This window comes from Balaenoptera ricei, chromosome 1 (genome assembly GCF_028023285.1).
Source record: "Balaenoptera ricei isolate mBalRic1 chromosome 1, mBalRic1.hap2, whole genome shotgun sequence".
NCBI classification, from domain to species: domain Eukaryota; kingdom Metazoa; phylum Chordata; class Mammalia; order Artiodactyla; family Balaenopteridae; genus Balaenoptera; species Balaenoptera ricei.
This window is the reverse complement of record NC_082639.1, coordinates 20,702,300-20,717,128: the sequence shown is the minus strand read 5'-3', so window position 1 is coordinate 20,717,128 and position 14,829 is coordinate 20,702,300. Positions and strand designations below refer to the sequence as shown.

General features: G+C 42.1%; 1 protein-coding gene across 3 annotated transcripts in view; it reads right to left on the bottom strand.

The window, feature by feature from the left end:
• The window catches only part of DHDDS (dehydrodolichyl diphosphate synthase subunit), a 27,689-nt gene extending 12,860 nt beyond the window's left edge, over nt 1-14,829 (bottom strand). For all 3 annotated transcript variants that reach the window (XR_009502208.1, XM_059916096.1, XM_059916103.1), the window contains exons 1-6: nt 14,757-14,829; nt 13,916-14,031; nt 11,736-11,852; nt 9,210-9,352; nt 6,063-6,179; nt 5,092-5,193 (exon numbers count right to left, since the gene is read on the bottom strand). Coding sequence is in view for 2 of the 3 variants with exons in the window: in XM_059916096.1 (XP_059772079.1) it covers nt 5,092-5,193; nt 6,063-6,179; nt 9,210-9,352; nt 11,736-11,852; nt 13,916-13,978 (542 nt within the window). In the remaining variant the exon portion in view is untranslated. The remainder of the gene's footprint in view (nt 1-5,091; nt 5,194-6,062; nt 6,180-9,209; nt 9,353-11,735; nt 11,853-13,915; nt 14,032-14,756) is intronic.

Here is a 14,829-nt window from a genome sequence, read left to right as displayed (position 1 = left end):
TAATAAAGATAAATCTAACTGCATTGATTTGGAAAGATGTCTAAGATGTAATATTAGATGAAAAAAAGCACGTTTCAGAAAAAATACAGTGTGGAAAATACACACACACACTCACTCACACGTGTGAATACATGTATATATAAACAAAGAACAAAATCTAGAAAGGCATACACCATTCTATTAATGGTGATTACCTCTGGAAGGCTGGATAAGAAGGAAATACTATCTCTTTTTACTTTATATACTTCTGTTATTGTTTGAATTTATTATAGAGAACATTTTTAAAACCTTAAATTTAAGTCATATGGACCCTGAAACACTTCAAAAAATCCACTTTACTTAGGATTTGAAAAAACAGCAAAATGATGAGTCCTCTTGTGTTTGATAAGAGCTACTTTCCCAAGCAGACACTCAGAAAGGAGACGGAATGAAGGAAGAATGGGCACTGGCAGCATTTATCTTAAGTTAAACTCTCCTGTCCATGGAAAGAGGGTATTTGCAAGACTGGTGTGTGGTGGTTCCAAGAATACTGTTTACCTATCCTGCCAAGTAGCCAGAGGCAGGATTCAGAATCTCCAGGTGGTAACAGCTGCATCTTAGGAAGGGTCTAGAAGACAAAATTTCTGGGTGGGAACATTTTTCTGGGAGCATAGTCAAAAAAAAGCAGAGATCTGGGCTGAGTGTTCAGAACAAGGATCTACACTTACTAGCTGTGTGCCTTTGGGTAAGTTACTCCATCTCTCAGTCATCTTTTTGCAAACCACAGAGGGAGCTTTATTTTCTGTACCATCATATGGTAAATAATATTCACTTATGACTGGGCAATAAGAAGGGCTCTGGTTCAGATTTCCCTGATAATTTCCCTGAGTCTTGTCTTGACAGCATGATCTTAATTCTTTAATTAAGAATGTGAAACCTGGGAGATCCCTGGTGGTCTAGTGGTTAGGATTTGGCACTTTCACTGCCATGGCCTGGGTTCAATCCCTGGTCAGGGAATTGAGATCCTACAGGCCACATGGAGCAGCCCAAAAAAAAAAAAAAAAAAAAAAAGTGAAACCCTGTGCAATCAACAATTTCTCAGCTCTCTTATTTTTGAAATGGCACATTTGTCCTATCTACTTATAGGTTATTGTGAGAGTCAAATCGAATGAAATAACAGATTTGAGTGTACCTTGGGAACTATAAAGCACTACATAAATAAGAGGAATAAAGGTTATTTCCAGACACACTACCCTGATGTGGGACTTTGGATCCCCACATAACCCCTCTGAATCCCCACATAACCCCTCTGAATTTCAAATGTGTCTGCATTTTTTTTTTTTTTTTGGCCGCGCCGCGCAGCATCAGAATGACGTACAGATTTCAATTCCCCAACCAGGGATCAAACCCGCACCCCCTGCAGTGCAAGTGTGGATTCTTAACCACTGGAGCACCAGGGAAGCCTGTCAACTAAACTTTTTAAACCTTGGTTACCTGGTCTTATAAAATAAGACAAATAATAGTCACTACCTTATATGAAAATTAGATGAGAATATGCATGATAAACTCCTACTAGTCTCGTGCTTGCCTCATAATAAGATCTGATGACTATTATTTATTTATTTATTTTTAGTATATTTTTTTGATGTGGACCATTTTTTTTTAAAGTCTTTATTGAATTTGTTATAATATTGCTTCTGTTCTATGTTTTGTTTTTTTGGCCACGAGGCACGTGGGATCTTAGCTCCTGACTAGGGATCAAACCCACACCCCCTACATTGGAAGGCGAAATCTTAACCACTGGACAGTCACAGAAGTCCCTGGTAACTATTAGTTATTAATTTTTATTTTTATACTGTGTTTTTGCTCATTTCAACCTTCCTATACGGCAGTCAGTATGCCAGAGTGAAAGAACACAGGCTCTGGAGCCAGGCTGGAAATCCTGGTCAACTGTGTGAACTTGGACAAGTTATTTAACCTCACAACAAGGTTCAATTTATAAAAACAGTATCTACCTCAAAGGGTCTAAGGATTAAATGAAATAATGTACGTGGAATACTTAGCAAGTGCTGGGCACAGAGTAAATGCTTAGTAAACATTAGCAATTATTACTAACACTATTGTTTTAAGAGGAAGACAGAGGCCTACAGATGGTCAAGACCTGCTCAAGAGAGTTTATTAACTATCATTTATGCTAAACCTAATTCCTTCTTCTGTAATTTGAGATTCAAAAAACAATCTATTAAAATGACTGCTAGAAAAAAATATATTACCCTGGAAGAAAGGAAAATGAGGAGTTGGATGGTGGTGATGAGAAAACAGAAAAATTCCAGTTATGGGAAGGGTAGAGCCTGACTGTAATTAACTCATTGACTCTCTGTTATAAATATGGATTTGTCTAAAGCTGAATAATGTAAAGAGCACTGCCTCAGGCCCTGATCAGCCCAGTCTGAGTTGAACATCAAGCTTCCTGAGCTGATGGGTTGAGATATCAGCCTCCTTACCCTAGTAACCCGCCCAGCCCATGCCATGTCTGCCTGGCTAACCCACACAGGTAAGTTACTAAACCATGCAGGGCAGAGAAAATGGATATGAGAAAACTAGCTGGGCAAGAAGCAGGGGGTCAGTGGCTATTGCAATGTGTTATCAGTATAAATCACGCTGCACTAGGAGGCAAGATCAGAGTTCTAGTTCCAGGCATGAATGCATATTAAATCTGCTTGCTAAATAGCTTTTTTTCTTTTTAGCATAAACATTTGTCCCTTATTTTTTTAAAATATGTTAATTTATACAAAAAATTATATAAAACATTAATCGTAAAGCACTAAGAATATAATGAACTATGAAATCATTCCCCAAGCCAAGAATCAGAAAATTATCAATAACTTTCATCTACTTATATATCCCTCATCTACTTATATCTCATCTTCCTGCCCAGCCCCCATACTGCCAACTTAACCAATATCTTAATGTTTTTTCCCCAACAGCTAATTTTCAATCCACGTATTAACTGACCTCTCTACAGCATTTGACACTGTTGCTCCCACCAATGCACACCCGCCACCCCACCTGCACTAACAAACACCCTCTTTTCTTGGCTTCTGTAATACTGGCAGCCCTTTTGTTTCTACCTTTCTGGTTGTTGATTCTCTTTTTTCCTTAAGGCTCATTTTCCTCTACCCAGCCAGTAAAACTTATGAGTGTCTCAAAACTCCATCGTAGGCCCTCTCTTCTTCTCACTCTAGACTCTCCTTAGATTCCTCATGCTCTCTCTTTGCTTCAGTTACCATACTGCTATCTCCGGTCCCCACTTCGCTCTACTGTCAACCTGATATCTGTGTTCAACATCTACAATATATCCCAAACCAAACTCCTGACCTTCTTCCTCAAACTGCAGCCTCTCAGGGTTCTCAGCACAGCGAAGGGCACCACTATCTACTGTTTTATAAGTCAAAAACCCTGGAGTCACCCATAACACATCCTTATCCCAGAGTCAATCCATCAAGTCCTCTCGATTTTTTTTCCTCTCTCAATATTTTCTTTTTCTTTTTTTTTATTTTTTGAATTTTATGTTTTTTAATACAGCAGGTTCTTATTAGTTATCTATTTTATACATATTAGTGTATATATGTCAATCCCAATCTCCCAATTCATCCCACCACTCCCCCACCAAGTCCTCTCTATTTGATCTGCTTCACAGCTCTTAATGCAGTCTGTTTGGTCTATTCCACCATCACCACCATAATCCAAGCTCCCTTTCAAGTACTCTCTACTTGAATTATTCCAACAGTATTTGTGCAACCAACAAGCTCTTCCTAATACTGCCTCTTTCCCCAGTTACTGCTTATCCTCTCACCCCCTTCTTAGGTCACTTATCATTTCCTCTGGGGAGCCTTCCCTACCAGGTCCATTCCTCTTATTATAAATTCTTGTTGAACCATGCACCAATGCCTTTATCATGCTTATCATCATTATAAATTTATGCTAATTTGTATAATGTTGATAATGTTTGTTTCCCTTACCAGAGAGCCATGAAAGCAGGAAATATGTGTTTTTTATTTTTACCACTGTATCCCCTATATACAGCAATGTGTCTGGCCTTTAGTTAGCATTTAAAAAATATTTGTTACACGAATGAATGACTGATTGAATGAATAAACTACGTGGCACAGAAAGATCACTCAGCTGTTGGAGAGGAGAGGGATTCATAAAATAGCCTTAAAAACTGTCTCCTTTTCTTCTTATCTAATTTCATTCTCACTGAGAAACTTCTTCATTTTTAATTTAGTTTCCCAGGAAAATCGAATTACACCCAAGAAGGGAGTCAGAAAAACTCCTGGGTCCCACAATCCCATATATAATAAAGGTAAGGACAAAAACTCTACAATCAGACAGTTTTTGATAGGAGTCCTAGCTCTGGCACTTACTAGCAGAATGACTTTGGGACAGTCATTTCAATGTGAGCTCAGTTTTCTCATCTATAAAATGGAGAAAAGACTCAAATCTCTTAAACATGAGAATATTAACTTAATCAAATAAACAGAGCATAACACATTGCCTGGCTTGTTTTTTGCTACTATTATTTTACTACTGCTGTTGTTAGTTTACTAATATTATTACCAAAGGTTACAATAATAATAACAGGAGAGGGACTGAGCAGATAGATGGCTTCTAAAGTGTCTCCCAGCTCTGATAACTCTACCGTGTTGCTAATGATGAACAACTTTCTTTTTGAAAAATACCTGGATCTTGCATGAAACTGGAACATGAGAGGCCTAAAGGCCAATACCCCCAACAAGCTGCATTCCTGAAAAATCATTCTTAGAAAAACTCCGCCAAAGGGCCAGGAGGGCATCATGTTTTATTGAATGCCACAGTGTTGCTACAAGCCATGCCATTTTTTCTGGAGCTTCTTGGTTTGTGGTGAACACAGAGAAATTCTGAAGCAGGCTATAATAAGTCATTCCAAAGCTCTAAGTGCGGGGGACCATCCCTCTCAAATCTTTCCACATACATTCCCGATTTGACTTCTGGCCCAAGTACATGACTTAGGAGGGATTTTATGGTTCGGTGCATGCCTGTTTTCCCTATCATGCTGAACAACTGCGCTACCTGGGATCCAGCAGGCCTTGCTCCACTCCCCAGGCCATCTCTCTCACAGCATTGCTGATCTCATGACGGGATGTGTAAGCAAAACAGACGTTCAGGAAACACCTGAGAAGGGAAGAACAGAATAATTTACCAAAGGGGGGCGGCGGCTAAGGAGTGGAGTCACTTATTACAGAGCACCCCTTCTGTGGTAGAACAAACACACACCAAATGTTAACCATGGATACCTCTGAAAAGCGAGATTATTAATTTTTTGAGTTTTCCAAGTTTTCTTGGGAAAAAAACATATTAGTTTTGTAATAAGAAAAATACTAACTGACCCTTATTATTCTCCTAATCTTCTTCCCTTCTGCTAACACCCAGCTTTCAGAGGATGTGAATTCACTGTGATATTAGAACAAGCAAAGAATAGGAAGGAAATCTGATGTGAAACAAATCCACTGCCAAATATGCATTATATTCCAAAGCCACACATAATGAAGTCTAGATTATTAAACTCTGTTCCCCTCTGCATCTGCATGCCCTCCCAAGGTCATCCCCTCTATTGGTTAAAGCAGTGGGACAGAAAGAGAATTTCTTGAAGGATCTGTCTTCAGAGACAGGGATAAGGCCTGCTACATTCCCACCCCATTCCCTGTCAATTAAACACACACACACACACACACACACACACACACACACACACACACACATACATTTATATATATATAAAAATACATATGTATATGGGGGCAAGGCACATGAAGGAGGAAGATAAGAAACTGTATGTGTGAGTATACACACATATAACAAGGTGCTGCAGAACCATCTCTGGTCTGCCCTGCAGATGGAGGAAGAAGTCTCAAGCATCCAAAACCAACTCCTCATTACCTCTTGTACCAAATGCAGGCTAAGGAAGGCCTAGGACATCTCCCTAAAGTTAGCAGGGAGTCATAGATTGATACAGGTCCCTAAGGGGAAATCTGAAAACTTACTTGTTGTAGTTCTTGGTGGCCTGCACAGCCTGTGCGATCAGCTCCTGGAGATCCAAGGGCAACAAATGCAGATCACCCAGGACCCGGATACATACCCCATGCTTCTGCAGTTTCTCCCTGATCAGGGGGGAAAGGAGGCAGGTTTGGGAGGTGGGACAGAGCACCTGCTGAGCTGGAGAAAGCAAAGTGCTTAGCTGATACTCAATTACCAGTTTTTGAGTGCCTTCCTGTGTGTCAGGCACTGATCTACAAGTATTATTTCACTGAATGCCCTCAACAACTCTGAAGGGAGTTTACTACATTCCCTGTTCTACAGCAGGAAACTGAGGCTCAGATAGAATAGTTAGATAGGGATTGCCCAAGGTCATACAGCCATTAAGTGCTGTGTCGGGACCGAATACCAGGTTTGCCTGATTTGAGAACCCAAACCTCTTTACCACACATTACACCGCCTTGGGTGTCCTTGTCGACAAGTTGCATTTCACATATTCTGTGCTGTTTGTCCCATTTTGATGGGTGAATAAACTCTTCAACAGCAGGAGTTGTATTATTGGTTACTCTTGTAACATCTAACATTAATTATATGTTTACCAAGTGCCAGACATTGGTCTAAGTGTTTTACATGCATTCCATCCTTACATCAACCTTTGAGGCAGACACCATTCTCATTCCCCTTTTACAGACGAAGAAACTGAGGCACAGGGAGGTTAAGAAATTTGTTCAAGATCAGACAGCTGGTGAGTAGAAAGCCAGAAATCGAACTTAGGGAGTCTGGTTCCAGAGCCTGTCTTTTTAATCACAACATTACACTGCCTCCATATGGTAACTCCCAAACCCCACACAGTGAGCACGAACTCACTGTTCCCCAGCCAGCTTCTCACACTTGGGAATGCTATGGAGGAACTGAACAACTAATGTTTGGAAAATGGGAGCTTCATAACAAGAAGTACACTGTGGGGCAAGGGTATCTGGCAACGTCCTGGAGAACCCTGATCCAGAGCTGAAGGCTACACCCACAGCCTATACACCCTATAACCCTCAACCACATTTCTTCAAGAGTGAAGCAAGATCTAATCACCTAGCTTTGAGAACCCACTTGAGTTAGAGTAGACAAATGTATATTCAAATTAAGGCAACATTTGAATAAGAATACCTAGATTCAGGAATTCCACGGTTCCTCCGTGGTTCCACTGCAGGGGACATGGGTTTCATCCCTGGTCGGGGAACTAAGACCTCGCATGCTGTGTGGTGCAGCCAAAAAAAAAAAAGAATACCTAGATTCAAGCCCTAGTGCCTAGTACCACCGATTACTATCTGACCTTGCATAACCACCCCTGCCATACTGTGAAAGTGCTTATTCTCAGACATCAAGCACATGACCTGAGTAAGAAGGTGTAAAAGCCCTGGCGAGGAGCCAGGAGATCTGGGTTCCCAGCCTGGCTCTGCCACTAGCTAGCTGCGTGACCATGGGCAAACCTTTCTCTTCTCTTCACCAGGATTAGTTTCCCAACTGATGAAACTGAACTAGGCCAGTGGTTTTCCAAACTTCTTTTAGCCAAACAAGTCTTTCTTCAAATCAAATCTTAAACAGAAGCCCAATAAATAAAATAGATAAATGCAAACAAGCACCGTATACCCCATTCCCTCTAGGCCATTGCATGCCCACTCCTCACAACTATGGGGTTCTGTGGCACCTCGTTGGAAAACCACCACTAAGGTTTCTTCTTGCTCTGTCTAGGACTTCATAACCTAAGACCATCTTCTCTACTCGTGACTGATTAGAACAATCTCAGGAGCACCTCTACTGCCATGCATTTTGATATTGTAAGAAGTGTTAAGACTGCTTCCTGTCTCTACAGCAGACAACAGCTCAGCTCTAGAGTCAGAAAGACCCTGTGTGTTTTGGCTCTGCCTGTCTCATAGCTGCGTGACCCAGGATACACCCCTAAACTTCTCTGGTTTTTACTTTCCTCCTCTCTACAACTGGGATAATAATATCTTTCTCACAGGATAATATGAATTTTAAATGAGAGTACATGTTAGGCTCAGGGCCTGACACATAGTATAAGCACTTAAAAAAGGTAAGATTGGTGTGAAGTACAGAAGAATTTGAAGAATTTGAACACCTGGAATGTGTCCCCATTACCTCTGTCCCCAGCCCCTTGGGTGTGAATTCTGAGCCACACGGGAAGGAGTAATGTCTGTGGCCCAGAGACTCACTAATATGGACAGAGAGAAGCCTGGCTATGCTCCCCGCACCCTGACCCACACAGGGATGGAAATGACAGAACTGTCCTAGGCCCAGCTCCACTAGAGCTCTAAGCTCTCTGTTCTCTCATATTCCTGGTCCTGGTGTCGGGAGGAGCTGGGCAGAGAATGGTTGTAATGAAGACTTTGGGGCAGTCCTGGCTGGAGAGGGTTCCACACTTTGAAACAAATAATCTCCACCAAACTTCCACTTTGCCCCATTCTGGCTTTGCTCCCTAAGTTAAGCTTAAACATAATGATAGCAAGAATAGTACTGACTCATCCCCATAAAGGCCTTTTATGCATCATCCTGTCTCATCCAAGGGTGTATGCAGGGAAGTACAGTAACTTTTTAGGGATGACTTGCACAGCAGAAAATGGCTTTTTCAAAGTCTCTCTCACTCTACTTCCCTGGTCACAGTTCACTGGTCCTGGGGTAGAAATTTGAACTAAGGCGGACCAATTAAGGGTTTTAATTCATTCTGAGCTGCTCTCTTGAAGCAGACAAAGTTAGTCTGCGGAGCAAAGGAAGTAAATGTCCGAGGAGGCTCTACCTAATGGATTTCAATTCCTGGCTTCGGTTTTGCCTGAGGCTGGCTATCCTTGTCCTTGGATTCTGTGAAATAACTCTATACCCTCAAATAAATGTCCCCTTTAAAAAAAAAAGAAAGAAAGGAAGGAAGGAAGGAAGGAAGGAAGGAAGGAAGGAAGGAAAGAAAGAAAGAAAGAAAGAAAGAAAGAAAGAAAGAAAAACTAGCTTGCCATATTTGCCACTGAAGAGGTCTGACTAACAGTAGAAGGGTTTAGAGTTCCTTAACTAGCCTCCGAAAAGAGAGTTGAGGGTTAGGTAAGGCTGGACGTGGTAGAAGAACACAGGCTCCCCCTCTGACAGCATCTTACTTTTCTTCCATCAAGCGGCTGAACTTCTGCCGGGCCAGATCCATTAGCCCATCTACCTCACTCTTGGAGCGTTTGAAGTTCTCAATGCTGAATGCGTAGACCGTCACCTCTAGGACGCCCAGGTTCAAACACCAACGCAGAGTCTGAGAGGGGAGAAGGCAAGGAGCTAGGGTACAAGGAAAGAGCAAGAAGGGAAACAGGAGATGCCTCAGCCCTGACTCAATGAAGAGACAGACTTTTCTCCTCCCCAAACTGGGTAAAGCTAGGATAATACCAATGCTTCTGTCAGAATAATGAACCAAATAAGCAGAAAGCCACCACCTGAGAGACTGAAAAATGTGAACTTAATGAGTACTATTATGCTGATGCTATTGTGGTTTACTGGAAAGAGCTTTTCACTGAGAGAGTAAAGATCTAGGTTCTAGTCTCTCACTCCATCAAGCACTTGCTATGTGACTGCAGGCATATCACTTAACCTCTCAGGGCCTAAGTCTCCTTATCTGTAAAATAGGATCACAATCCATCCCTCACAAGGTGGCTAAAGATACATAAAAACACAAGGTATTATTACTCACAGCATAACATCATTATTCCAATAGACTGAGAGGCTGATGAGTTCTAAGAATAAAAGCAACAATTGCACAGCTGTGTAGCATTTAAGTCTGCAAAGGGTTTTCACATACATTATTTCATTTGATTCTTCAAGCAACCCCTTGAGAAAGGAATTATTGTTTTCATGCCTACTTTATAGATGGTAAAATTGAGGCTCAGAAAGTTGAAGATGAGTCAAAAGTCCACAGCTCTACCATATGAATCCATTATATGAGGTTCTAGAACAGCAAAAACTCATCTAGAGTGATAGAAATCAGAAGAGGAGGGGGAAGGGGAGGAGAAGAGGAGGGAAGACAGGGTTTGACTGGGAAGGGGCACAAAGGAACTTGCTAGAGAGATGGAAATGTTCTATATCTTGACAGGGGTGTGGATTAGACAGATGAATGCAACTGTCAAAACCCCAAATCTGTGCATTTCCCTGTATGAAATTATACCTCAACGAAAAAAGAAGTGAAACTCAAATTTAAACTCAGTCCTTTGGTACTGCTCTAACCCAGTGCCACTAAAGGCGGAGAACAAACTGGAGATGAGAATAACAGTGTTGAGATGGGGAGCCTGGAGGTTAAAGGTAAGGGACAGAAAACATTCAAACAGAACTGAAGAAATAAAGCTGAAGAGCTACCTTTCTAATCCCTTATCAGACATACAAACCCATTCACTGCCACCTTAGGAAAATTACCAGTGCAAACCTGACACTTGAATAGGCTTGGGCCCTGAAGATCTTACCAGGCAGCGAACTTGGTGGGTACACCTGGGTCGGAACCCACCACTGACCTCAGTCAATATAGGCTAATAACAACAGCTTCAATTTTTTGAGCACATCCTTTATGCCAGGTCTTGTGCCACATGCTTTTCATTGTGCCATCTTGTTTAATCCTCATGTAATCTCCCCATTTTACAGATGAAGGAACTGAGCCAAAGGGAAGCTATGTAACTTGCAGCAGGTCACAGAGCCAGGAAGTGGCAGAGCAGGGGTGCCAATGAGTTCTGAGTGACTAAAGAGCTTTAGCTCCTAAGCACTAGGCAAAAACTGCCTCTTAGTCACAAAAGAGAACTGAGATCAACAAACCTGAAGACCTCAGTGTTGGAGAGAACCCCACAACCACTCATTCAAGGCAAAAAGTATCACTGCCCTGGCTTCAGGACGTGTTCTTGTGCCAGGAAGCTGGGATCCGTGGGCTACAGAGTTTCACAAAGATCGACATATTCCATTGTTATTGTTAAATTTACTGTTTCCCAACTTGCAGTGGGCATTAAAACCATAAAACGTTGATGACGTTTGGTTGGAGTGATGTCCTGGTTTGTCTGGCACTTTTCCTAGTTTAAGCACTTAAAGGCCTGTGTCCTGAGAAACACCTCAACCTCAGGATGGGTAGTCACCCTCTACCTTTGCTATGGAAATGTCACTTCTAAGAATTTATTGTAAACTAGTACCATTTATAATGTCCAATAATAGTGGAGCAGCTAAACAAACTATGTCAGATCCTCAGAAAAAATGTTCCACAGTCATTAAAACATATAGGTAGAAAGCTATAGATCAACCTAGAAAAATACTTGCCAAAATGTGAAGAAAAAAATAAGGTTATCAAAGCTATAGATGTAATTTTATAAATGTTAAGTCATGTTGAACATATTACAAGGATTGGGATGAGGCACAGAAAAACATAAATTGTTGATTAAAGTGGTAAGAGGAGACAATTTTGTTCTTATTTCTAATATTTTGCGATGATTCACTGGATGACTTAATTTTCTGTTAATGTTGATATGAGATCTATGGCTAGCAAGCAAGCAATAAAACAGACAAACAGCTATAAAAAAACACTCTCAAACCACAGCAAACTCAGGGCCTGGTCTTCTAGCTATAATCCAATTCTCCACAGACCATTCACCTTGGGTTCTGCCACGTGCACCCACCTCAGCCAGTTTGTTGAAGCCCTGTGAGTGGCCCTCTTGCCTCTCCACTTGGCACTTCTTGGCATAGCGACGGTTCCCATCCATTATAAACGCAATGTGTTTGGGCATTGGGCCTGCCTGTGAAGTAAGAAGACAAATGAACACATCACATACTCCTCAGAGATAAAGGGAGAAAATATCCCAAGCTGACAGGCTTGAGCTATATGATAAAAGCCCTGAGGAAAAGAACTGGGTATTCTGTACTTTTAGCTCAATACATAAGCATTAAGCACTTTTATTCATTTTTATTTATATGTTTATTGAGCCCTTACTACATGCCAGTAACTATGCTGAGCTTTTCACATTTCATCTTAATTTTTTATCATACAAACATATGAAGTAAATAGTGTTATCTTCATTTTATAGGTGAAAAAGCTGAGGCTCAGAGAGGTCAAGTGACTTGCATAAGTCACATAGCCAAGAAGAGACAAAGTGGGGATTCAAACTTAGGTCTATGTGCTTTCAGAGTTCATCTCCTAACCATATGCCCTTAACCACCACCTTGGTTTCATTAGCCTTCAACTGGAAGGCACAGGAAGGATATTGATGGGTATGGCCAAATGTAAAGGCCATCCACCACATAAAAGAGGCATACACTTCTCAGTTTTATCCGAGTCCTGTCACACAGGAATGGGGGCCTCATATTGTTGGATCTTCTTATTTTACAAGAGAAGCCAATCAAGATTTTTACAAAAATTTAAATGTCAGGAGCCATTTGAAAACAAACAAAAAAGACATTTTGGGGGCAAACAAAACAAAACAAACAAAACTTCTGGCCTCGAGCAGACTTTTGTTGTCTATCATAGCAAAAATTCACTCCTTGGGCTGTTTTTCCTCACTGGAGGGGCTCTTCATAGACCACTTCCCCTGCATCTCCCAACATTTTCTACTTTTGTCCCCCATATATAGCCATAAAAAAAAAAAAAATTCCAGTAAAGTCATGCAGCTTGCTCTTCCCAACACGTGACCGCAGTGGCTCCATGAGGAGATGCTTTTCTATTTCCTGGACTGCCTGAGATCACCTGGCATTTGTGTGTGAGTGTATGTGTGGGTACAAGGCTTACTTACTCATAAATTCACTGCTACTTGCTGCTTGACAGCCTGTGGCTGAAAAATAAAACCAAGCTGACTGGCCCCAATATCAAACCTTTCATATGAGGAGGATATAACATTGCTGTGATTCCTAGAGAAAAAGCTGAGGGAAGATCTAGGGAACCAAGTGGAGTGTAGGAAACAGAGTGATTGTAGTCTTCAAATGGTTGAAAGACAGCCCCAATAATAGTAATTAAAAACTGCTAGACACTGTGCTGAGTGTTTTCTACATAGTTTCATTTAATCCTCAAAACCACCATATAAAGTTACATGATTAATAAATGACAGAATAGGACTTTCATTCATGTTTGCCTCCAGAGCCCTCTTAACCATTATGCTCTACTGTCACATCAAAGAAAGATTAGTTATTTTATCTAAACCCAGAGGTCAGGGACTTCCCTGGTGGCGCAGTGGTTAAGAATCTGCCTGCCAATGCAAGGGACACAGGTTCGATCCCTGGTCCGGGAAGATCCCACATGCGGTGGAGCAACTAAGCCCGTGTGCCACAACTACTGAGCCTGAGCTCTAGAGCCCGCAAGCCACAACTACTGAGCCCGCATGCCACAGCTACTGAAGCCAGCACGCCTAGAGCCCGTGCTCCACAACAAAGAGAAGCCAGCACAGTGAGAAGCCCACGCACTGCAACGAAGAGTAGCCCCCGCTCACTGCAGCTAGAGAAAGCCCGCACACAACAACGAAGACCCAACGCAGCCAAAAATAAATTAAAAATACAAAACAAAGCCCAGAGGACAGTACTAGGAATAATAGATCAAAGTTCTAGGGAAACAAATTTCAGGAAGATCTAACAGTCTATGCTGCCCAATGATATTGGGAGGTCTCAGGCTTCCTGAAAATGTGAGAGTTAGGACAATAATCTGCCAGAAATGTAGACCTGGAAGTTACCTGCAATTCTAAGACTCTTTGATACCATTGTTAAATTCTACTACATATCCATAAACATCATGGGTTACCCAGTTTTAATAACAGGTTTTGATATAAGATTACCCAACGAACCAAAAGGCCAACTGGTGCTTTGGGCCACTGCTCACCTTTATGATGTTGGCACAGAACCGCTCCCAAAACGACAGCTCTCCTTCCTTGATCCATGACATAGTTCTTGCCTCAGCAGAAGAAGCACAGAACAATTAGACACCAACCAGGTAACCTTGTATAAACAAGACAGAGAATTAGAAGTCACCACACCTGCAAACAACTATGGCTGACTTGCAGGGATTCACCAAAACGGTAGAGAGCAGCCAGCATTAGAATCCAAAAACACTGGCCCTGGACTTCCCTGGTGGTCCAGTGGCTAAGACTCTGCGCTCCCAATGCATGGGACCCGGGTTTGATCTCTGGTTAGGGAACTAGATCCCACATGCCACAACTAAGAGTTCGCATGCTGCAACTTAAGATCCCGTGTGCCGCAACTAAGACCCGGCACAGCCAAAAAAAAAAAAAAAAAAAGATACTGTCCTAAGCCTCTAGTCTTTCACCACCCAGAATTTATAAGCCAATAGGACCTTTGGGGCAGAGGCCTTTCCTTGGTTCTATGGGCTTGGTGGACCTTGCTCCCATCCCCTTTTTTCTCAGAGTCTGCACTGCCTTTTTCTGAACATGTAAGTCTGCTTCCTGTCACATCGTAGTGCCTACATCCTTATCCTTCCCCCTTCTTCCTTCTCCATCTTCCACCAGGCTGTTTCCCACTCTCGGGGCTCCGGGTCACTAACCCCTTCAGTTGTTGCACCCGTTACCTCCTACCCCAGAGATTTCCCAATTATTTACTCCCTCACTTGTATCTTCCACTGTCCCCTTTGTCTCTCCCACAGCTGCCTCCCGCTCAGTCATCTCTCTCCTCTTCTCCTCTAATCCCCCCCCCCCTGAATCCAGCACCTTGACAGGCTCCGTCGGCACCTTTCAACCGCCCGAGGGGACCGACACTTCCTCACGACGTGGCGCTGGAAGA